This window comes from Cnephaeus nilssonii (assembly GCF_951640355.1).
Source record: "Cnephaeus nilssonii genome assembly, chromosome: 15".
NCBI classification, from domain to species: domain Eukaryota; kingdom Metazoa; phylum Chordata; class Mammalia; order Chiroptera; family Vespertilionidae; genus Cnephaeus; species Cnephaeus nilssonii.
In genome coordinates this window covers 35514453-35540359 of record NC_137086.1, presented here as the reverse complement: position 1 = coordinate 35540359, position 25907 = coordinate 35514453, and the positions used below count along the sequence as shown (strand labels likewise).

The 25907-nt window shown below is 38.9% G+C and overlaps 1 protein-coding gene across 3 annotated transcripts; it reads left to right on the top strand.

Moving 5' to 3' along the window:
* The first annotated feature begins 1372 nt into the window (after positions 1-1372).
* On the top strand, positions 1373-25220 carry FAM161A (FAM161 centrosomal protein A). 3 transcript variants are annotated; one of them, XM_079791821.1, is made up of 7 exons: positions 1373-1593; positions 9700-9935; positions 11878-13026; positions 13384-13551; positions 15684-15783; positions 23274-23428; positions 23896-25220. In XM_079791821.1, exons 1-7 carry the CDS (start codon positions 1396-1398, stop codon positions 24029-24031), a joined length of 2142 nt encoding a protein of 713 aa, XP_079647947.1. In that variant the 5' UTR covers positions 1373-1395; the 3' UTR covers positions 24032-25220. The 3 variants fall into 3 exon arrangements, with proteins under 3 accessions (XP_079647947.1, XP_079647946.1, XP_079647948.1); XM_079791820.1 differs by having other exon boundaries at positions 9697-9935; XM_079791822.1 differs by lacking the exon at positions 13384-13551 and having other exon boundaries at positions 9697-9935.
* The last annotated feature ends 687 nt before the right edge of the window (positions 25221-25907 follow it).

Genomic DNA, 25907 nt, shown 5'->3' with positions numbered 1-25907 from the left:
AATGACCCAATAATTCCACGTTTGGATATATAGCAAAAAAGAATTGAAAACGGTCTCAGAGATATTGTACACCCATATTCATGGTGGCATAAGTCACAATAGCTAAAATATGGAAGCAACCGAAGTGTTCACTGATGGATGAATGGATAAGCAAAATGTGATAAATATAATAGAATATTATCCAGCCTTAAAAAGGAAGGAATTTCTGATGTGCTACAACATGATGAACCTTGAGAGTACTATGCTGAGCAAAATAAGTCAATTACATAAAAGACAAATATTGTATGATTACACTTATATGAGATACTTAGAGTAGTCAAAATCATGACAGAAAGTTGAACAGTGTTTGCAAGGCCTGGGAGGAGGGGAAAATGGGAAATTATCGTTTAATGGATATGGAGTTTCAGTTTTACAAAATGAGAAACTCTGGGGATGGATAGTGGTGATGGTTGCATAGCCATGAGAATGTATTTAATACCACTGAACTGTATATTTAAAAATGGTTAAAATGGTAAATGCTACTTGTATTTTACCACTAATAAGAACAAATTGATCATGCAAAGAAGTAGGAAATTATGACCCATAATGGAGAAAAATCAACCAGGAGGAAAAAAAAAACCCCAAATAACAAATGATGGCATTATCAGATAGAGACTTAAATGCAGCTTTTATAAATCTTCCATATATGTTCAAGGATGTAAAAGAAAATTTGAACATGATAACAGAAATGGGAGATAAAAGAGACTCAAATGTCTAGAAATGAAAAATTCATTATCTTTTAGAAAATTACTCTGAATAGGATTAATATCAGATTATCATTGTCCAAGAAAAGAACACCAAATTGGAAGACATGACCTCAGAAACTAAAATAAAGCACAGAGCCCTGCCGGCGTGGCTCAACGATGGAGCCTCAACCTGTGAACTAGCAGGTCACGGTGGGGTTCCCGGTGAGGGCATATACCCCGGGTTGCCGGCTCAGTCCCCAGGGTGGGACGTGCATTCTCATCATTGATGTTTCTCTCTCGCCCTCTTCCTTCTCTGAAATCAACAAAAATATCTATTAAAAAGGTAATAAATGCCCTCTTGTTTTTTTTTCTCTCCACAAAAAGAGTAGTTTCATTAGTATAATGTGAGATGTCTGAGATTAGGTGGTGAGGCGTGAAGCTGGGGAAGAGATACCTTTTCCCCCCAGACTCAGTACTGACTGCCAGAATACAAGAAGCGCCCACCTTGGGTATCCCGCAGCGTTCAAGGATTTGAGTGACTTTTGGCCCCTTACGGCCCCTGTAGCGTCCCTAGTTACCGTGCCCCTAGTAACCGCCCGCCACAAGCAGGGAGCCCCGCCTGCTTCGCCACCCGGGCCAGCGGGGGCGCTCAGGCCTCCGCGGCGCGGTGATGGCCGCCTCGCCGCGCGCGGAGCTGGCGGCCTCCAGTGTCCAAGCCCGGGTAAACCCCAACACCCCAGCGCGGGCCGCCCAGGACGTGGACCCCTTAGAGGATCTGGCGGCCGCGGTGGCGGCCTTGGAGGAAGAGGAGGACGAAGAGGAGGAGGAACAGGAAGATGATAAGGCAGTGCACCGGGCGCGGGCGTTGGTAATGTGGGGGCGGGACGTGGGCTAGGACTGGGCTCTGGCTGGGTGCGGGCTGATGGCTGGCCCGCGTCCCCGCTGGGCTGAGCGACAAGCTGGCAAACGCCGCTCCCTGTCCAGATCGTCGGTAATACTGACCCACCACCTTCTCTATGTTCCCATAGAAAACAATCAAACCGAGGCGTTAAAAAGTGGTAATTTTCACGAAAGCGATTGTTGTAAGAATTTCTTGGAGAGCATTTTACTTTATTTAGTCTAGAGAGTGCAGGTACAGAACCTTACTCTTTATGCTCCAGTATTTGTCAGAAGTTGATATTCCATTTTCTTTTTAACTTGGGGAAGATTGATTTACCTACCCCACAGAGGATAACCCCTAAGATTCAAGTGAATCAACTGTGCTGTCAGAGGTGTGTTTTATTGTCATCTTAAGGTCTTGGTAATTAGTGCATCTTAACACGATACAGGAGAAGCGATGTTTAAAACCATCAAGTTCAGTGGCTAGATCAGACAGTTATAATTAAGCATCCAGAGAAGCAAATTACTGAGGACCCATTATTTCCTAAAGGGCACTTTTCAGTGTTACCTGTGTCGTGAACACCTGTCCACCAGTTAGAGGGCTGAGTCTGCCATCTGCTCTATTCCTTTAAAAGTTAGAAACTTTGACTCCGCAGATATAAACCTCCTTACCTTCCGTTGAATATTCTTAATACCATTTTCCCAAGCCTCTCAGATACAAAAAGAAAAAACATTGTGGTCTAGGGCTAATAGAAATCACTGAATATTTTGGAATTGTAATCTCTTTAATCTACACTAAAACTGTTAATGAGAAAATCTGTAGCAACACCTTTTATGGTCATAGCAACCACTAAGCCATATTTAAGTTAGTTCACATTTAAGCTGATGCCTGATAGATGAAAGAGTAACCATTTGAAGAGTGGGTGTGGGAAAACATTCCAGGCAGAGGGGACAAGCATATAAATGAAGAGCTTTGGGTGATTAAGGATCTGAAAGAAAGCCAGCAAGACTGGAAAAGAGAGGGGAAGAATGAGTGAGGGGAGGAGAGGTAAGCAGGGCCTAAACATTCAGGGCCTTGAGGACCTAGGTAAGGAGTTGAGTGTTTATTGTAGGTGCATTGGGAGGTCCTTGAAGACATTTACAAGACCTGACATGTTCCTATTTACATTTTTAAAAAATGACTCTGATGACTCGGTGGAGAACTTCTGACAAAGCAGAAGTAAGGGACTAGTTAGTGATGGCTGGACCTAGAGTCCAGGGGAAATGGCAAGAAGTAGACAGATTTCTCTAGAATGGATAGGAATTACTGTTAAAGAATGAAAGTGAAGGCCAAGGAAGAGGGAGAAATAAAGAATGCTTACTCTCAGGTTTCTGGTTTGAGCAGCTACACGGAAGGTAGTGCCATTTACTGAACTGGGGGCAACTTGGGAAGGAATGGATGTAGAGGCTGGGTGGTTTTCAGTGTGTGTGTGTGTGTGTGTGTGTGTGTGTGTGTGTGTGTGTGTTATTGTTGATACTATTACAGATCCTCCTCCCCCATTTCTCCCTCTTTGCCCTTCTCCAAGGTTTTAGTGTTGAGCTTGAAGTAGTAGTTACCACTACTACTTTAGTGGTAACTTGAGATATCTGTGAAACTACCAAGTAGAAATATGTAGGAAGCAGTTGAGCCTATGAAACTGTTGTTCTGTAGGGTCTGAGCTGGAGATATCTATCTGGGAGTTTTCAGCATTTTTGAAATGATGGGAATGGATAAAGTCACTTAGGGAGAGTGCAGAAAAAGAAGGGGCCTTGTATAGAACTCTTTTTAAAAAAAATTATTTCATAGAGAAAGGGAGAGAGGCACAGAAACATCAATGATGAGAGAGAATCACTTATCGGCTGCCTCCTGCTTGCCCCCTACCTGGGACTGAGCCCACAACCTGAGTGTGTGCCCTGACCGGGAATCAAACCATGACCTCCTGGTTCACAGGGTGACACTCAACCACTGAGCCACATCAGCCAGGTTAGAACTCTTTAAAAACCTCATTTAACAGTTAGGTAGATAAAAAGGAGACAAAAGAGATTAAGGACCAGCTCAGTGGTAGGATCACCACAAGAGTGTGAAGTCCCCGTTTATTGGTTTTAGTGATGAGGGAAAGTGTCAAATATTGCTAAAGAGAAGGGACATTTCATCCTGGAGAAGGAGGGAAAGAGAAAAGTGGCACAAAAGCGGGCAGTTTTATAGATGGGAAGATGAGGGAACTTTCCTCTGATAGTTTCTGGTTTCTTAAAGAAATAAAAGCGTTTGGGAGTGGGGGTGGGAGCAGGTAGAAGAGCAAGGGAAAGGTAAGCAGTATTACTAGGGGAGTGTGAGAGGCAGGTGCCAGACAGATCAAGTGGTCACTAGAGATTGCTCAGTTTTTAATTTAGTGTTATTACAAAGCATTTTTTAAAATTATATTTTAATTAGATAAGTAACACATGAGCACATTCTCCTTTTAAAATGTCAAATGTTGCCGAAACCGGTTTGGCTCAGTGGATAGAGTGTCGGCCTGCGGACTCAAGGGTCCCAGGTTCGATTCCGGTCAAGGGCATGTACCTTGGTTGCGGGCACATCCCCAGTAGGGGGTGTGCAGGAGGCAGCTGATCGATGTTTCTCTCTCATCGATGTTTCTAACTCTCTATCCCTCTCTCTTCCTCTCTGTAAAACATCAATAAAATATATTTTAAAAAAAAATAAAATAAAATGTCAAATGTTACAAATAAGGCTTAGGCCCTTTTACTCTCTCCTCCCCAAAAAAGTCTGGGTCCCTCCTCCCTCCCCATTGGTAGCCACTGTTTCGAAACTGATATATATGTATTCTTCTGGGCTTTTTCCTGTCTCCTGTGTACATCCTTGAAGCATTTGGTGGCATTTTATGTATACAAATTGTTCTGAAACTTGCTTTTTACTCTTATCATTTATTTCGGGTTTTACCCAGGTTACTACATGTAGATCTGCCTCATTCCTTACAAATCCTTTCAATGAAAAAAAAAAAAAAAAAAAGGTTTAGTGAAAATTCCAGAATTGCAGATGATACTAGATAGACTATACTACAAATAATTATGAGTGCTGGTCACTAATGAAGCACATGTGCAATGTGCTGGGAGGAGCATCGTCTAAACGGGTCAAGCCAATCTGGGGAAGATTATCCTCTAATCTAGTGGCTGCATGCACAACGTTCACAAAAAGCCAAACAATTAAAGGAGAAGGGTGCTATTTTAGGCTCTTGGAAAATAAGGTCTTTGGTCTAGGTCCGTGGTTGGCAAACTGCGGCTCGTGAGCCACATGCGGCTCTTTGGCCCCTTGAGTGTGGCTCTTCCACAAAATACCACGGCCTGGGTGAGTCTATTTTGAAGAAGTGGCGTTAGAAGAAGTTTAAATTTTAAAAATTTGGCTCTCAAAAGAAATTTCAATCGTTGTACTGTTGATATTTGGCTCTGTTGGCTAATGAGTTTGCCGACCACTGGTCTAGGTTATTTGACCTACTAACATGTTTTCTTCTTTGTGAAGACAAAGATGAAATTAAAGTTAGAATTCGCTTATTAACCATTCATCTGTTTTAGGTAAAACACCATGGGAGCAATTTATCTGAAAATTTAAGTGTTAAGAGTATTAAACAGAAATGGGACCGATACTATTAAAAGTCAGTGTATAAGTATCAGACCTGCCACCACTCTTCAGAAGCTACTCATCCTTCAGTATCTTTGCAGTTTTTCCAGGACCAAATAAATTTTACTCTTTAATGGGAAATGACTGTTATAAGGCCTTCTTTTAAGGGATGTTCTAAAAGAACAAATGGAGAGTACCTGTATGCTTTTTTCTAAAAACAGTTCTTTGGAATATCTTCCCTCTTTTAGTTAGTTTTTAAAAAAATAAGCCCATTCCTTAATACTTAGTAGAATATAACTCTTTAGAGCAGCCAGTATTTCTTAGGATGATTCAGCCCCCCCCTTTTTTTTTTTCAGAGAGGAAGCGAGAGTGAGAGATAGAAACATTAATGATGATTGAGAGCCATTGTTTGGCTGCCTCCTGCACACCCACTACTGGGGATTGAACCTGCAACCTAGGCATGTGCCTTTGACTGGAATCGAACCCAGGACCCTTCAGTCTGCAGGCCGACTCTCTATCCACTGAGCCAAACCAGCTAGGGCTGATCCAGTTCTTTCTGAGGAAATACCTCTCCTCTTAATGGAAAAAATATTTTTTTAGCTGGATATTCATTCTTCCAATTAATATTTATTGAGCCTCTGCCATTAGCCAGGTGCTTTTCTAGGCACTGAGGACACCGCCATGAACAAAGCAGACAAATCCTTGTCTTTGTCATACTGACTTTGTGGGAGAGTTAGGCATACCATACACAAATAGACAAAGATATGTAGAATGACTGTTGGTGGTGAGTACTTATGAGAAAAGATGAAACAGGGCATCCGACAATGAGTGGGTGGAGAGGTTGTGATTTCAAATAGGGTAGCCTTGGTGAGGCGATGACATTTGATTAAAGGCCACGAGGTGATTTTGCTGATTCTGTGAGCACTGGAAAAACTGCAGACCGAAATCAGCCCCTGCTGTTGCTCAGGGGAAGAACCACTTGCAGGGGTGACTCAAGTAGACGAGTGGACAGAGAACTGACAGGAAGGAATAGGTCTTCCTCCTCCTCCAGCCCTGCTGTCTCCCTCTAGCCCCACTTTAGGCAGAGTCTACCTGGGAGCAGCTGGCAAAGCAGCAACATGGTTTACAGACTCCCATCTCTAGCATCCCCCAGCAGGGTGTAGAAGGGTGGCATTGGAGCGGACAGGCAATAGTTTAACACTGGGCACACTGACTTCAAGTACGGTGAAGTTGATGTTCAGACGGTTAGTGCCCATGTCACATGGCTAAGAAGTGCAGAGCCTAGGCTTGAACACAAGAATTTGACACCATATGTCTGATCTTTCTCCCAAGCCATAAAAATGCTCCAAATTGAAAAGGTACTAACTTCTAGCCAAGAAGTAGACAAGAAATGAAAACCACTTCCTGCTTGCCCTAACCTTCCTTTCTAAGCTTGCTTCCCAAAATCGCTTTATACATTTTACTCTCCTCTGATCCTGCAGCTGTGTGCACCTTACTCTCCACCATGCCCCTCGCCCCCATGGCTTTTGTTAATGTCATTTTCTTGGTCTGCGGTACCTTTTCCCTCTATCCCCCTATACTCTGTCTGATCCTCCAGATTCTTCCATTCTTTGACTCAGCTTAAATATCACTTCCTCTAGGAAGCCTTCTGGAGTTACTTTACAAACTCAAACCAAACAAAAGCTCTCTTCATTTGAATACCCTTATCACTTGATATTTGTATTTCTAATGACCACTTTCTACTTCATATTAGTTCTCCTCTCACTGCTTATTTAAATGTTGGTGTTGCCAACATTTGCATCCTCGGGTTTTTGTCTTACTGCTCACACTCTCCTCAGGCAGCCTCATTCATATGCAAGGCTGCACCTGCCACTTCTGTGATATTGGTGGCTCCCATATCTTCATCTCCAGCCCAGCCTCCTTACCAAGTCTCCAAATAAATTTACCCACCTGTTTCCTGGACATTCACCTGCCCTACTATCCCTTAAACTCAGTGTGTCTAAGAGAGAGATTAGTTTTCTTTTCTAAAACACTCTCCTCCTCAGTATTTCCTATATTGACTGTTTGCCCACATTACAGGCCATTACTGAGTTGATGATTCAGCCTCCTAAATCTACCAAGGCAGCCGCCGTGGTGCTGCTTCCTTAATTCTGCCCTTAATACCTCTAACCTGGACCTGTGCATTAGCTCATTAACTGCTGCTAATCTTTCTTCCTTCATTTTCACTCTTGGCTACCAGAAGAATCCTTCTGAGCACTACTGATCAGGGCACTCCACTGCTCACATCCTTCAAGGCTCCTGCTGCCTGGTTGAAGCTCTTGACTTGCCTTTTTCACCTTGTTCCCCATCCTCCCCCGTGCTCCATCCCGTTCTCACTAGCCCCCAGACTGTTTACCTCTCTCTGAGCATACCATGCCTGTTCCTTCCTCATGTGGCTAAAAATCCCTTCCTATGGTGTGTCTTTGCAGCCTAACACTTGGGGATTTGGATTAAATCCCAGCTCTACTACTTACTGGTGTGTGATTGCAGGCAGGTCACCTAAATCCTCTGAGCCTCAGTTTCCTTATCAAGAACAGAGTAGCTGCCAGTTGCATCATCATGCAGTAACATATGATTAATGTTCTGGCACTGTGCCTCAGACTTCTTTGTTTTTCACTGCTTCCCTAATCTGACAAGCTTTGTCCTCATCTAACATTGTCTCTGTCTGGTGCACCCTTTAAATTCTGCCTCTTTCCTCCGTGGTCAGAATTAGGTATTACTTCTCTGAGCTCTTATGGTAACTGATATTGTGACATAGATGGGAGCAGCTCACAGGCAGGAATCAGGAGTTCTGTCTCCTTCAAAATCTGCTGCCCATTATTTATGTACACATCCTCCCCTAAACTCACTGAAGCTTCTCGAAGGTGAAGCGTTTGATTTATATCTTTAAGCAGCTAGAGAATGCTGGGGTGTCCTTTAGAATTTAATGAATGAGGAAGTTAACAAAGTACTCATTTCCACAGGTAAGAAGGTAATGATGAGGAGCTCATATAGAAACAGGAGAAGATATCAGAAAATTCTCTTGAGTTGTATGACAATAAAACAATTCTTTGAGTCATAGATTTATTGGTAAATTTCTGCACACCAGCTCTACTGATAAACATTTGTTTTCCTTCATTCATTTTTCTCTAAGTTAGCCCAAGTAGTTCAATACTGGTCTCCTGTACACTGTTTAAAAACTCATATTTATAACTTTTATATACAAGTGACTCTTCTGCATTTTCCCATTGGGAGAAGCTACTCAGATTTATTTCCTAGTGTCTTATCAGATTGGGTCTATAATTTTCTAAGGCAAATATTCTTTTTTCATTCTGAGTATATTTCAGGCAATAGGCTAAATTTAAGACCATGGTCAGCAGCCTTTTATGCATAGTATCATAAATAACTAACTATTTTTGAACTGAGAAAATATTAAATTTCTATATTTATGGAGAAAGTGGAGTTTTACCTCTATAGTTGCTTCAATTAAAAGAACTATGAGATGTATATGAAAAGAGTTAGGGGAGCCCTAGCTGGTTTGGCTCAGTGGATAGAGCGTTGGTCTGCGGACTGAAGGGTCCTGGGTTCGATTCCGGTCAAAGTTACGTGCCTAAGTTGTGGGCTTGATCCCAATAGGGGGCGTGCAGGAGGCAGCCGATCAGTGATTCTTTCTCATTATTGATGTTTCTATCTCTCTCTCCCTCTCCCTTCCTCTCTGAAATCAATAAAAAAATATTAAAAAAAAAAAAGAGTTAGGGGAAAGATCTCAGACTCTTCCAGGCATGACCTATATATAGAATAACTACAGTCTGTGTAGTTACAATGCTATACTGTTCCATTCTTGTTCTCTTTCACTCCCAAAGCCCCTGTCACTCAGGATAGCTACTGCTCTTTGTTGCCCCCAGGAGTGGCTGTTCTGAAACTACCTCCCACCCGCACTTCCTATGAGGTCTCCCCTGCACATCCAGGAGGGCTTCTTCCTGGGTTCTTGATGAGCCAATGAGAACTCTGTTCCCTCCACTCTCCTGCCCTCCTCTGCCCGTTCCCCTCTCTTCTCCACTGGCGCACCCTTGTGGCCCATACTGAGGAGCCAGGCTCTGGGTGTTGGGCTGTAGTTGCTTGGTTTGCAGTAAGAGGAACTTGGTTCTTCTTCATCTCACTTATCACTTACAACTCCAAAGGAGGGTCTTTATTAAGGATAGTTTGGTTCTATCCTATTATAGTGTATGGGTTAGTACATGATCCGGGAATCTAACCATCCTTTATAAAAAGGATCAAATAGTATTTATTTTCTGGCAACTTGGTCTCGCTCTCTTGTTCTTAATAAAATGTTGTGAGAGGGAAATGTACATAGCGCACAAGTAAGGAGCAGCATTGGGAATTAGTGTCAAATTTATTTGTTTTTCAATTCCAAATACCATATAACAGGCTTTTTCCTCCCAGCAGACTGACTTTAACATCATTTCCGGGGTGAATAACCTAACATATATGAACTATGAGGCCCCTGTGGACTTTTCTGATATTTACCACTCTAATGAAGAATATTTCAGGAAACTAGAAGAGCTGAAGACTGCCCACATGGAAACTATGGCAAAGTTAGAGAAAATGTACCAGAATAAATTAAATTTAAAGAAAGTGCAGCCAGTGATCATCAGGGATGAAGCTTCTAGTGTCTCCTCCATGTAAGTTTGTACATAATGTTATTTGTGGACTGTAAAATAAAAAGTATACTTAAAAGTGCAGAACAAGCCCTGGCTGGTGTGGCTCAGTTGGTTGGGCATCGTCCCACGTACTGAAGAGTTGCTGGTTTGATTCCCAGTCAGGGCACATACCCAGGTTTCAAGCTTAATCCCCTGAAGGGGGCGTGTAAGAGACAGCTGATGGATGTTGCACTCTCACATTAATATTTCTCTCTCTCTCCAAAAATCCATTTAAAAATCTTAAAAGAAGAAAGTACAGAACAAAATTATTTCAGAATATTTTCTCTCAAATATCCCTTTGTACTTTTAATTATATATGGAGGTGAAATTTTATTCAAAATGTTGAATGGCTTATCAGCCTACCAGGTGGCTTCTTGCTTTGAAGGTCACTTGGTGGCCATTTGGTCTTCTCTTTCTGACCTATCACTCATACAACTGTAGACATGTATCAGAATATTTAGTCTGGACCATTTTTAAATGATGAATATTAAAAATTTAAAAGACTTTTATGTGGATTAACATTAGCTTATTAAAGATATAGTACAAATTGTTTAGAACTAAAACATAAATCTGATTAAGTTTTCAAAATAGTCTTTAATTTCAAGACTTATTTCTGTGATAAACTGGCTTATTTTGAAACTTGAGGCAAGTCCCTTAACTCATCCAATGGGTCAGCACTGATTGCGTATCTCCTGGGTGCCAGACCTTGCTTGGACACTAGGAAGTCAAAATTGAGATGCCCTCAAGGATCTCAAAGACTAGCTGAGAATGAAAAATTGCAATATAACATTATAGAGACAGGAAAAAGCAGTTGATTGTGTCAGAGTGTCAGTGGAGGGACACAGGTAAGAATTTTCTACTGAAGTCATATCTGGGTTCAGTCTTAAGGGGTGTGTGCAGCTGCAGCAAATGTAGGAAGCAAGGAGTGGCCTTCTAGGCAGCCGAAACCATGTGTGCAAAGGCATGGCGGCATGAGGAATGGTGTGTGTGAGGAACTTCATGTGATTGGATGTGACTTAGAATGGTGATGGGGGTAGGGAGAAGTGAGAGGTGAAACTGGGAAGCTAGGCAGGGGCTAATATTAAAGGACTCTGTAATCTGTATTTGACTTCATAACAATGACAAATTATGGAAAAGTTTCAAGAAGGAGAGTGACATGATCAGATGTATATTTTAAAATGGTGTCTATGGAGCCCTAGCTGGTTTGGCTCAGTGGATGGAGCGTTGACCTGTGGACTAAAGGGTCCTGGGTTTAATTCTGGTCAAGGGCACATGCCCAGGTTTTGGGCTCGATCCCCAGTGGGGGGCGTGTGGGAGGCAGCCGATCAATGATTCTCTCTCATCATGGGTGTTTCTATCTCTCTCTTCCTCTCCCTTCCTTTCTGAAATAAATAAAAATATATTAAAAAATAGTAATAATAAATAAAATGGTGTCTATGAAAAACATGTGGAGAATTCAGTTCAGAGGTTTGACACAAGAAGACTCAACTGTCTCATATTCCTCCCTTATAAAATAAGGGAGTCAGGTTACATAATTTATAGGCATTTTCCTGCTCTGTTCTAAATAAAAGTGTTAATTTTAACAAGCCGTATCCAGCTCCTATCTTCTAATTGATTATACCTTTGTAAAAATATATATGTATATATTTTATTGATTTCAGAGAGGGAGGGAGGAGAGATAGAAACATCAATGATGAGAAAGAATCATGGATCGGCTGCCGCCTGCATGCCCCCTGTTGGGGATCAAGCCCACAACCTGGGAATCAAACCATGATGTCCTGGTTCATAGGTCCGATGCTCAACCACTGAGCCACACCAGTCAGGTTAATTGATTATACCTTGATCTAAGAAAATATATAATTCTTAATTTTTATATTTGGTCACATACAACTGAAAGTGTAACCTAATTATTCTTCTCATTTAGGTGTGTATCAGAAAAGAACTATCACCCTATCTCGTTAATCACATCACTTTCAGAACCTGATTTAGGTCATTCTTCCTCCTTGATTGTGTCTTCCTCTGAAGATGAGCTGCCCAACTTAGAAAAAGACCATCCTGAGAAAAGCAGAGTGATGACCTATGCTAAGGAGCTCATCAACAACATGTGGACCAACTTTTCTGTTAAAGATTACATTCATTGTGAAGATGCTGACTTCCCAGCAATTAAAAAAACAAGGAAGAAATCAAAAGAATGGGTGCCAAAGATTACAGTACCTGAGCCTTTTCAAATGATGATTAGAGAAGAGAAAAAAAGAGAAGAGAACATGAAATATAAATCAGATATTGAAATGTTACACAAACTGCTCAAAAAGCAAGAAGATTCGGAGTGTAAGAAAAAATTCCGAGCCAACCCAGTTCCAGAATTTGTCTTTTTCCCCCTTTATCATGATACAGTCAAGCAAAATGAAGAACGGAGGAGGACTATGAAGGAGAAAAACAAAGAAGCGCTTTTGGCCTCACTAAAGCCCTTTAAGTTTATTGCAAGGGAGGAACAAAAGCGAGCAATTCGGGAAAAGCAGCTGAGAGACTTTATTAAGTCTAAAAAGAAAACAAATCGATTTAAAGCCAGACCTATACCTCGATCTACTTATGGTTCAACTACCAATAACAGGTTAAAAGAAGAAGAGCTCTTTAGAAACATTAAGACACAGCTGAGAGCCCAAGACCTTTCACCGAATTCATCCCCTCCACCTTATAGTCCACCTCACAGAAGTTTTGCTGCAAGGAAGCCCAAGAATCCCGAACACGCTGAAAAGTTGAAGTATAAATGCAAGTCTAGGAGCCAGATTGCTGATTCTGGAGAACCTCCTGAGAGATATCAGAAGCAACTCTCAGAACAGAAAAGTCCAAAAATCCTATCTGATCTTCACGCAGCCTCACATGCATCCACTAACAGAGAGAAAAATTCGGCAGATAATAAAGCAGATGAAGAAAATTTGAAAGAAACACATTGGGCTTATCAGTCTCGAAGGCACAAGTCACCAGTAAAAAGTCCAAATGCAAAGCGTGTGCCTTATAACTACAACCCTCCAATGCCCACAGTATCTTCCAGAGGAAGAGAACAAGCCACCAGGTAAATAACTAGGATACTGCATTGACTGACCTATGATTGCTAACATAGTGTACATGGCACTATTAATTTTATGTTGGTGAATTTGAAAGTATGAAGAAAGTACTATATCTGGTAATATATTTTACTTTATAATATAGAACATTTTGCAAAAGTGTGTGCTAAGAAATACAATTTCCATTTTATGAATCCTTGGGAATAGAAAAGGTTAGAGTTGGCCTATTGATTTCCAAGTTCACAAGTCAGATCCTTCTCAAAAGGTTGCCTTTTTTCAGCCTTTGAATTATCCTGTGTTAAATCTTTGCTAAGCAACATTCTCATTGGCTTAAAGTGAATTAAGCCTTAGTTTGTTGCCCTCAGGAGATCACTTGAGGAAAAGAAAATGTTGGAAGAAGAGAGAACTCGGATCCTAACTAAGCAGAAACAAAGAATGAAAGAATTGCAGAAACTCCTGACAACCCGGACTAAGGCTTATGACTCGCATCAAAGTTTAGCTCAAATGTCTAAATCCAGAATAAAATCTCTCAGGTATCGTGAAAGAATCCTGAACCTCTAGACCATTGGTTTTCAAACTTTTAAAAAAATCAATAGTTACCAATATATGAACAAATTAAGAATATTAGTGTTTTAGTTTCTGGATTCAAGTTATTATCAGTTACTTATACTCAATGCACACACACACACACACACACACACTCACACTCACATTCTCTCACTCACCTCATGGTGAGAACCAACATATAAATGTATACACACCTGATGGTGAGGACCATGAAGCTATGTTATTGAACAGAAATGTTTTATATTGTGGCTATAGTTAATATCTTATATTGGCATTTTAAATCTTTTTCTTTATATTATTTTTGATTGCACAATATAATATTGAGAAAAATCTTGAGGCACACATATAAAGCTTTTTCAACAGCTTGTCATGTAATCTCAGAATATTCTTCGATAAACATATGTAAAAGATCTTTGTTCTAAGATTTACATGAAATCTGATAGCACAGATTAACACTGGTGTTAAGTAACATCAATTATGTGAAAGTGTCGATTAACAGGTGTGTTAATGTTTAGTGATATGGGTTGCATTTTGTCACAGTTTTAATATAAATAAAAAAAAATATTCACAGAACCCTTTTACAGAACACTGGAATTCTGCAGAATAAAGTTTGAAAACCAATGTTCCAGAGTAACATTTTTATGTTACACATAAACATTAAAATGTTCATATTTAAGTAGGAAAATAACTCCCCCAAAGCCGGGTAAGTAATATGATTTATTAATTTTTTTATTATTTTTATTTTTTAAAAATATATTTTATTGATTTTTTACAGAGAGGAAGGGAGAAGGATAGAGAGTTAGAAACATGGATGAGAGAGAAACATCTATCAGCTGCCTCCTGCACACCTCCTACTGGGGATGTGCCCGCAACCAAGGTACATGCCCTTGACCGGAATTGAACCTGGGACCTTTCAGTCCGAAGGCCGACACTCTATCCACTGAGCCAAACCGGTTAGGGCTGATTTATTAATTTTTAATCTGATCTATAATACTCCCCAAAATCTATATTTCCTTTTAATTAGAGGCCCGGTGCAATCCGGGACCCCACCCAGGCCGGGGAAGGACCTCTGGAGGGCTCCAGGGCGTGTCCAGCCCATCTCCCCCAGTCCTGATCTGCAGGACCCCAGCAGCAAGCTACCCTACGGGTCGAAGCGTCTTCCCCCTGGTGGTCAGTGCATGTCATAGCGACTGGTTGAAGGGTCAAACTAACGGTCAGACATTTAGCATATCAGGTTTCTATTATAGGATTCCTTATAATGTCTGTCAGTGTCAGACATTATAAGGAATATAGCTCCTTATATCAATTCATTGGTAGAAGGAGCTTAATTTGATGAACTTGAGCAAAATAATTCCTTAGAAATATTCATTTATCCTTAGAAAGTAAACTGGATTTTTAATAATACCAACTTGTATATAATTAAACATAGTTATCATTTTACAGTATAATTATTTTCTCTAATCCATGAAATTTTATTATCTTGATAGAGTTAGTATATTTTACATAGAGAAATAGCATAGTTTAATTCATTATTGGATCTTGCCCAAATAATAAGTACACTTACTGTGAATTTATGTATTTTGGTTCCTATTCTTCTATATATTATAGTCCCATATGCCCCATTTCTCCTTGTCTCATTTAATTAACTTTGTCACCAACCTATAGCAGATCTCATTTAAGGGAATAAAGAACAACAAGTTCTTATTTTCAGAAAAAAAAATTCTTAAAAAGAACATACCTATTTTGGACCAAATTTTTTTTGTTTTTGTTTTATACACTTACATATGAGATAAGAGGACATTCATTCATTCATCTTTTCAGGCCAGTTTGAAGCCCCGTAAAACATGTCTTGAAGATTTCAGAACCTTCAGAGTACAAGACTGCTCCCAGGATGTAAAAATGTGTGCTATCAGAACCTAGAATTTTTATTCTGTGTTCCAGTTCTGTTCTTTGCAAAATTTACCAGTCTAGAAAAGGAATGGTGGTCAACTGTAAATTGTGCTCATAATTTAATTTCTAATTTGCCATCTAAGCTAAAATGTTATATATACAAGTTCTTATTTCTTTTTAAAATTCTACTCCTTTTATTTGATTTTAGAAAGAGTGAAAAGGAAAGGATGAGAGAATACCGACGAGAACTAGAAGAAAGAGAAGAAAAATTAAAACACAGGCCACTACTATTTCAAAGAGTTGCTCAGGTTGTGTTTGTTGGAATTTAAGAGCTACTGTCAGTTGTTGTGTGTGTTTTTTTTAACATATACAGCTCTTAACTAACAGTCCATTTTTCTTACGTGCTATATAAGACATATGTTTCTGTGACAGCTTCATCAAGCCAGTGAAGTAAGTAATTTTGCCAAAATCTAAGATTGAATCTTGTTGATGAGGCACATAAGCTTAATAAAGAACATACTACTAATTTAACAATTTCCAAAAGAATAGTTCCACAACACGTTTTTAATGGTTGGTCTTTTTTTCATACCAGCTTGGCCACATATTAAGTTAAGGCTTCATGATATGATTTGGAGGTCTTTGAAGAATTAAAAAATGAAACAAAATGGCTAATTGAATCAGATTTATTTCTGCCAATGGGCTTGTTTGCTTGTTTTTATTTCTTTTTGAGATATAATTGACATACAGCACTGGATAAGGTTAAGGTGTACGACATAATGACTTGACATGCATAAATTAAAAAATGATTCCACAGTAAGTTTAATTAAAATCCATCACCTCCTATACTTACCCCCAATTGTTTTTCCTTGTGATGAGAACGTTCAGGATTTATTCTCAGCTACTTTCAAATATCTCATACATAGTTACCATGTTATATATTACATTCCCGGTACTTACGTATCTTATAACTGGAAATTTGTACCTTTTGACCATCTTCATCCAGTTCCTCCTGGTAACCACAAATCTGACCTCTTTGTTTTTTTAAATTTTAGATTCCACATATAAATGAGATCATACAATATTTGTCTTTCTGTCTGACTTAACTTAGTATAACGCCTTCAAAATCCACTGCAAATGGCAGGATTTCCTTCTTTTTATGGATGGATTGTATTCTATTGTGTATATGTACCACATTTTCTTTATCCAGTCATCTTTCAGTGGACTCTTAGGTTGTTTCCTTTCTTGGCTATTATAAATAATGCTGCAATGAATGTGGGGAGCAGACATCTCTTTGAGGTAGTGGTTTTGTTTTCTTTAGATATATACCCAGAAGTCAGATTGCTGGATCATACAGTTCTATTTTTAATTTTTTGAGAAACATCTATACTATTTACCTAGTAACTGTACTTATGTACATTCCTACCAATAGTGCACAGGGTTTCCCTTTTCTTCACATCCTCATCAGCATTTATCTCTTATCTTTTTAAAAAATATATATTTTATTGATTTTTACAGAGAGGAAGGGAGAGGGATAGAGAGCTAGAAACATCAATGAGAGAGAAACATCGATCAGCTGCCTCCTGCACACCCCCAACTGGGGATGTGCCCGAAACCAAGGTACATGTCCTTAACCGGAATAGAACATGGGACCCTTGAGTCTGCAGGCCGATGCTTTATCCACTGAGCCAAACCCATTAGGGCTCTTATCTTTTCAATAGCCATTTTAACCAGGGTGAGGTATCTCATTGTGAAATATCACCTAATGATTTGCATTTCCCTATGATTAGTCATGTTGAGCACCTTTTCATGTACCTGTTGGCCATTTGAATATCTTCTTTGGAAAAATGTCTACTCAGTCCTTTCCCAACATTTAAATTGGATTAGTTGGGTGTTTTGTTTTATGTTTGCTGTTGATTTTTTTTTTTTTTTTGGTGCCGAAACCCGGGAATGAATGTTTGCTATTGATTTGTATGAGTACTTTATATATATTTGAATATTAATTCCTTATCAGATATATGATTTGCAAATATTTTTCCCCATTCATAGGTTGCCTTTTCATTTTGTTGATTTGTGTTTTTTTAAATGAGTCTATAATTTTCAATCTTATCTATAATTACTGAAAGGATCTTCTTTTTATCAGAAAAACTAAATTTACACTCAGTTTAACAGTCTTTCCATTTAGAGAAATTTGTCAATTTCAGATAATCTTTGCCTTAGTACTGATAAGGGAGAGGTTCCTAGGGGTGACATAGCTTAACAATAGACAATCACTGGAGGCTACAGGTCATTGAGGACTAGGGGCATGTATTATGGGTTAATCTACATATTATAATTTCTTAAAGTTATTGGGACCTTTTACTTACTGATTTGGATATAATTTTATGTAGTGCTTGTCATTTTAAGGGGTGGGTTTCTTTTAACATCTCAGTTTCAACTTTAGGGGGAAAAATCATAAGCTGTTTTATATTACTTAGTGTAAAGTGATTGACTTTGGCTCAAAGCAGCTAACTGCAGGTTTTTATGTCCTTTTATCTGGTGGATATTGACCCAGATTTCCCGCTGGCATCTTATATTCATCTTGCCCCAAAACTAGATCCTCCTCTTTGATTTTCTGTTTTGCTTGGACCACTATTTAGGATGACTGGGAACCACTGTTCCCCCCATTCAATTGTCACTGAAAGAACTGACAAATTTTATCCCTATATCATTTTTGGATCTGTCTTTCTCCACTTCTTATGGTGAAATGCCAGGTGAAACCTCTATTATTTCCTATCTGAGTTAATATAATGGTTTGACTTGTTTGCCTGTCCTGTTCTTTGCAAAGCCACCCATTATATCTTTATTTTGCCATTCTCATTCCCTTGCAAAAATGTTAACCCTGGGGTAGGTAGTTAATAATCCTTGATAATGGTGGCAGTCATGCATTCACCGAACCATTCGTTCTCATTGTCAGTGAATGGTATCAAGAGGTCTTGTCATTGACTTCTGAATAAAATGCTACAAGCTTGTTAGTCCTATATTGCAGAGGAAGAAACTGAAGTTAAAAGAAGGCAAGTAATTCATAAAATTTACAGTGATTAAATAATGGAACTGGGATTGGAACCCAAATCAATCTGCTTCCAAACACTTAACACAGAGCTGTCCTGCTTTTCTCTCAGAAGATAAACCGCTGTAACATGGTATAAAGAATCCTCTATGACCTGACCCCTGTTAACCTCTTTAGTTAATCTACCACTGTGCTCCCCCTCATGTTGAACTTTATACACCCTTTGACTCTCAGGCCATACCAGACCACTAGTTTCAAACTTGAAATCTTTATTCATGCTGTTTCTGAACACCCTTAGAGCCTCTTCCTATCTTTCCTCCTACTCTTTCAAGTCTTAGTGTAAAATCACTTCTTGCATTGTTTCTCCTGCTTGGTTGGTGCCCTTTCCTCCGTGTTCTTTTATTACCCTTTGCATACCTTTCTCTTTGCTCCTACCATATTGTGTGGAAATTATTTTAATGATCTCTCTTCCCTTCCAGCTAGTTACTTTAAAATATATATATTTTTTATTTCAGAGAGGAAGGGAGAGGGAGAGAAAGACAGAAATATCAATGATAAGAGAGAATCATTGATCTGCTGCCTCCTGCACCCCCCACACTGGAGATCAAGCCCACAACCCGGGCCTGGGTCCGACTGGGAATGAATCTGGACCTTCTGGTTCATAGCCCTTCGCTCAAACACTGAGCTGGTCTGTTTTTTTATTTTTTTTTAATATGTTTTTATTGATTTCAGAAAGAGAAAGGAGAGGGAGAGAGAGATAGAAGCATCAATGATGAGAGAGAATCATCGATCTGCTGCCTCCTGCATGCCCCACACTGGGGATCAAACCTGCCCCTACCAGGAATCGAATCCAACTGTGATCTCCTGGTTCATAGGTTCTATGTTCACCCACTGAGCCACGCCGGCTGGACAACTAGTTAATTTTAAAGGGAGTGATCAAACCTTTATAATCCCGACACCTAGGACAACATCATAAACAGAGGAGATGTTAATAAACACTTGTTGAACCAAAACTGAACTGTTATGATCAAATTAGCCAGATTGACCTGTCATTTTCTTTCTGGGATTAGCCCAGGCTGAGAGCATTACCCTGGTGAATTAGTGATGAGTCTCAACATTAACAAGCAGTTTTGCCCTGTTGTGAATTCCTACTGTTTCTAAGCACCAGAGAAAATGTGGCAAAACAAGTGGTGAGTATGAAATTAAACCCATAAATAAATTTTAAATGTTGAAAACATAGGTTAGTTTCATAGCTGATATTTCTTCTATCACTTTTGGCCCTCACATATGCTGTTCCCTTTGCCCAAAATAACTTTCGTATATACCCCCTACCTTCCATGAGGGCTTGTCACAAAATGAGTACTTAGTAATTATTAAATAAATGAAAGAATTACTATAAACTTACAGTTATAAAAATTATAAAAAATAAGCATTTTCTCATTCAATCTAGGTGCAGATAGACAAACTTTCATCACTTGTTATTTTGGTTTCACGAAACAAAGTTTTTTACAGGATGTTTAATAGTAAAATAAACAATTATGAAGCTATTTTAACTGTCCCTTTTATCTCTTTATTATAATTCTTTTGCATGGTGAAATGCAAGGGGGAAATGTTTTAATTAACAATTACACACTATTCACCTTGATGTAAAATATTAAAAGGTATTTCCTTATACAGAATGACTGGCAGTGCTCACCATTGCTTTGGTTTTGTTCACAGAAATTAGTACTTTTTTCTTGCAGTCTATTTTGCTGTGACTGTTGGTGCTAATTAACAGCTGTTATGTAATAAATTCACTCACAACTTTAAGCATTACCCATTTGTAAGTGTTAATTGTGGTCTTGCTGCTATTGAATTATCCTAACAGTAGGCCTATGATCCAGTACAGAACAAACCATGTTATCCTGTTTCTTGGAAATCACAGGTTGCTAACTGAGTAGATGTTAAATTGAATTCTAAAGCAGATTCATGTGAAGGTTTATGAGCACTAACTTTGATTAGTATTTAATCTATTTTGCTTAAATCAGAATATGCCATTCTTTTTACAAATATATATTTTATTTATTTGTGAGAGGAAAAGAGAGATAGAAACATCATTGATGAGAGAGAATCATTGGTTGGCTGCCTCCTGCACACCCCACACTGGGGATTGAGCTTGCAACCCGGAATTGAACCCGGGACCCTTCAGTCCACAGGCTGATGCTCTATCCACTGAGCCAAACCGGCTAGGGCAGAACATGCCATTCTTAATGCATTCAGTTAGGTTTGGGATTTCTTTACAGTCGCTGGAGCACAGCTCTCATCTTCGTGCTTTGCCGTGCCTTTCAGTTCCCCCAAGGCTGGTCTGTCGGCATTCAGAGCCTCTGGATGCTTGTTCACTTCCTTTTCTAGAGTGTTACTCACACTAGGTGCATTTTAGCAGCAGTTGAAGTGTTTCTTTTTCAGTTTTCCAGCGTGTCAGAAAATGCACTGCTGATAGTTTTATCCATTGTAATCATTTTTTACTATTTTGATTTCTCCCATGAAACATTAGACTCCATGATCCCTCATTAACTGGATGGGGCAAATATCTGGCAATAGCATTGCTGAAGCCAGGCTTTAGGCTACCTTCAAAGTCCAGGAGGACCCCTACCATTTAGATAAAAGCAGCATGGTGGAGTGGAAAAGACCCGGGAAAGGGTCGAGACTTGGTTCTGCTCTTACCATTCTTGTGAACCTTAAGCAAACTGCTTAAACTCAGTGAGGGTGACGGGAACATGCTGGTTTCTTTATTTGTTAAATTGGGGGGTGAGACTGGGTGCCACTAGAATTGGGCCATTCCTAGTAACTTTGCTTTTGTTGGAGGTCCAGATGGCAATTCTTGGCCCTAGCTCATATCCACTCATAGGAACTAAAAGCAGACTAACGCCAAAGCCCTAGTGTAAACCCCAGTTATCTTGTGGCTCCGTAAAGCCAGCGGTCTCAGGAACTGTGAGAGGGTCATCATAATTCCCACAGATCCCAAAGCCAGGAAGTACCTTTCTGGAGATTTGAACCCAGTCCTAAATTCATGTGTGTGTTTTTTCTGTATCTATTGCTTCCTCTACAGAGTAAAGATAATAGCACTGATGATTGTATTATCTGTGATGGAGTAGAGATATGGCTTATAAAAAGCAGAAATTACAGTAGGCACATAAAAAACCCTCTGAAAACTATCACATGAACTTATTTTTTTTGTTTTGTTTTGTTTGTTAATCCTCACCCGAGGACATCCCTCCATTTATCTTTAGAGAGAGTGGAAGGGATGGGGAGAGACAGAGAGAGAGAGAGAGAAACATTGATGTGAGAGAGAAATATCGACCGGTTGCCTCCTATACCCGCCCCAAACAGGGCTGGGGATCAAGCATGCAACTGAGGTATGTGCCTCTGACTGGAATCGGACCCGGAACCTTTCAGTCCACAGGCTGATGCTCCATCCACTGAGCCAAAATGGCTAGGTCTCATATGAACTTATTTTCTTTTTTTTATATTTTATTGATGTTTTACAGAGAGGAAGAGAGAGGGATAGAGAGTTAGAAACATCGATGAGAGAGAAACATCGATCAGCTGCCTCCTGCACAGCCCCCTACTGGGGATGTGCCCGCAACCAAGGTACATGCCCCTGACCGGAATCGAACCTGGGACCCTTGAGTCCGCAGGCCGACGCTCCATCCACTGAGCCAAACCGGTTTCGGCTGAACTTATTTTCTTATTGATTTTTCCAGATATCCTTAAGCAGTCATAAAGTAGGCACAGTGTAAAGAATAATTATATATCAGAATTCAAGTGGCCACCACCCAGGTTAACAAACAGAGCACTGCCAGCACCTCAGCCTCTCCCGGGTCAAACCCTCTCCCTCTCCCCTAGAGGTAACCACCATTCTAAATTTTGAGATAGGCATTTCCTTGTTTTTCTTTGCAGTTTACCAACTATGATTTATCCCTATATATAGTTTAGTTTTGCCTGGGGGCTTTTTGTAAATGAATCATATATATTATATATATATATATATATATATATATATATTAGAGGCCCGATGCACGAAGATTTGTGCAAGAATGGGCTTTCCTTCCCCTGGCTGCCAGCACCGCCTTCGCTCCAGCTGGAGCCACCTTTTTGCTCTGGCCTGGAGCCGCCTTTCCGCCTTCCCATGCCACCCCCGGCCACTCAGTGCCTGCATATGCAAATTAACCCACCAGCTTTGTTGGGTTAATTTGCATGCTCACTCCTGATTGGCTGGTGGGTGTCACAAAGGTATGGTCAATTTGCATCTTACTCTTTTATTAGTGTGTATGTGTGTGTGTGTGTGTGTACACACACACACACACACACACACACACTCTTGTATTTTTTTTCTTTTGCTCAGTATTATGTTTGTGAGATCCATCCATGTTGTGGTGTATAACTAGAGTTCATTCATTTTCATTGCTTTATTCTTTTGTATGAATAGACTACAATTTATTTATCCATCCTACTGTTGATATTTGGGTTGTTTCCAGCTTGGGGTTGTTACAAACAGTACTATTCTGAACATTTTTATACATGTCTCGTGGGGCACATGTAGAGTTTCTCTGGGTATATACCTAGGAATGGAATTGCTGGTCAGAAGGGATGCATATTTTCAGCCAACTGTGATTACTGAGTTTAATTTTCACTGGAGCTTTTAACACATACATTTTTAATGGAAAGTTAAAATCTTTTGTTCTCATCTAAAAAGGTTTGTCTTTCCTATAGAAAAATGCAAGAATGGCAGCAGAAAAGCATTATTCTAACACCCTAAAAGCACTAGGAATATCTGATGAGTTTGTTTCAAAGAAAGGCCAAAGTGGAAAAATATTTGAGTCCTTCAGCAATCAAGGGATGAAAAGTTTCACTGAAGATAAAGAAAGGTAACATATATAAAATGTCTGAATGGTATACCTCTGAAAAAATTCTTACCTGCAGGAAAGTAAAAATTCTGTTCTATAATATTTTAAAAGGAACTTTACCTAATGAAATACATGTGAACTGTTGTAAAACATATTGATATTTTGATATTTTTGACACATTCAAATATTACATGGTGATGAAATATCTTGTTTTTAAGCAGAATAATTTAAGTTCTGACTGGCATAAATAATGAATATAATAACATGCTTTCAAGTGAAGTTTAAAGAGTAAACCAAGTTTTGAAATAAATTAGTTCTCAGAGGAATATTTACTTTCCCAATTGGCACTTTTATAGAGTTTTCTTGATAAATTGGAGCTCATACACATGAGGAAGACTGACTTCATGATGACATACATTGCAAAGGGTGTGTTTATCTTTAAACCAAATCATTTTTCCTTTGAAAGTTTGATACATTTTTTCCTCTAGCTTTAATGAAGAAGAAAATATAGAAGAAAGAGAGAATGGGGAAGAAAATTATTTTACTGAAACCAACAGCCAGGATTCTTGCAAGGAAAATGAAGCTGAAGAAGAAAGTGGAGAAGAGAAATCTGTTGAAGAATAAAACAGAATCCGCAGGGCCTCCTTTCTGTGCCTGTGCTGTTATTTGCAGCATCCGGTGTTAGCAGCTTTGCTTATTTTGTTAGGAACATGGATGGGAAGGAACCCTTCTGATGTGTGCAGGGCTCTTTAGCAAAGTTATCTGTAGCCAAAAAGGCAAATCCAGCTGATTAGTCATTTAGTCAGAGTAAGGCTTTGCCTATTCAGTTTTTTAAATTGCTACATGTGCTCTGTTTGCAACTTTGCTCTTACTTGTACTTTTTAAAAGCAGTTGAGAATCACAGCTGTCACAGACTGATTAGTTATTATGTTATTATTTTTGGTAGAAAAAAATGGCTTAGCATTGAGAGCAAAGTATTGTCCTTTGGTGATTTGTTTGGAAAATTTTTTTCTGGAAAGCGTGAATCAATACATATTTTAAAATTGTGCTGTTTGCCCATTCTTTTTCTCTGCAGTACATCTCACAAAATGAACCCTCACAGTTGTTTTACTAGTTAAGTTTCTTATCTGAACCATTTTTAATTTTTAAAATCTGGACCATTTTTTTTAAAGTAATAAAATATAGGAAAAAAAACAGGTACTTGCAAATTTACGTTTATTTCTGCACTGAAAGTTTATTATTAAATTATCCACCCTATTGTCAGTTTTCTTTTTATCTCTAGTTTTATTCTAAATTATTTTTGACATAGAAATTATTAGAAGTTTTTATACTTATTTTTTAACCTTGTGTATTATGACAGATAGAAATAATTATAGCATTCTGAATTATAATCTTAATAAATATCAAGCTGGTTTTAAATGAGATGAAATTGAGCATAATAACTTGTCCAAGGCAAGTCTCCAAAGTAATTCAGGCTTACCTCTTTAATACTAGAACCAGAGTGTTCAATTTTTTACATATTATTGCAGACACCCTTTGTCTTTCTGAGAATGATGTTAATTTGATTTTATGACTATCATTTTCCCTCTGTAAGCAAATTTTTTGTTATAAAAATTTAAACCAGTCATAAAGATGTGATAGAGTGAGACATTTTCTTTTATAAAAATAATCAACTTATAAAGAGGATTAACTAACTATTAATTTACCTACTGGAAATTTATGCTTTAAATGAAGAAATAACGTGATTTTTCCTAATTAAGGGCAAATGTTTATTTGCTATTCCTTTTTTATAGTTTGTGTTAAACTATTTGTTACTAGCATTAGATTGTAAACTCTTTGAGAGTTGGCATAATTTTAAAATCCATCTTTGTATTCCTTTAATATTTTGCACAGGATTGTGCATATCATAGGTACTTAATAAAGGTTTGGATGAGTAAGTAGATGAGTATGTTTTTATTTTGTTTTTTTATTAAATTTATTGGGGTGATATTGGTCGACATATAGGTTTCAGGTATGAATATGTTTTTTAATTATACTTATAGTTACTTTAAAATAAGTACACATGGGATTAAAAACATTTCCCTTCCAACTTACTGAGAACCTGTGAAACACAATCCACAAATTGTAATTTTTTTTTTGGTAAAAGAACATTTATTTGGTAAACCACAGAGGTAGAAAAAGTAATTCCTAGAAGAAACAGGCTTAGGAAATTAGTTATAGAGGTAAATGAAGGGCTCTTGGAGCTTGGAAGCAAGGAAGCTAATGGTAATGTGCCTGGAGCCAGAGGGAGAGGATGGGGAGAAAGGGAAAGGCACAGATGGGCATGCTCCCAGAAAGGAGAGCACCCACAAGTTGTAATATTTTAAATGTGGCTTACTTTCAAGGATTTGCTCCTCATTCCATCCCTTCTCAGTTTCATGGGGGAAAGTATAGGACTGGGTTTCAGGAGCAATGTTCAGTTTTCTTTTAAAATGGGAATAGTACCTATCCTGAGTGGCTA

Coding starts and splice junctions, on each gene's coding strand:
- FAM161A (XM_079791820.1), top strand. CDS start 1,396: ATGGCCGCCTCGCCGCGCGCGGAGCTGGCGGCCTCCAGTGTCCAAGCC. Junction 1,594..9,696: donor TGCACCGGGCGCGGGCGTTG/GTAATGTGGGGG, acceptor TTTTCCTCCCAG/CAGACTGACTTTAACATCAT. Junction 15,784..23,273: donor TATTTCAAAGAGTTGCTCAG/GTTGTGTTTGTT, acceptor TCTTTCCTATAG/AAAAATGCAAGAATGGCAGC.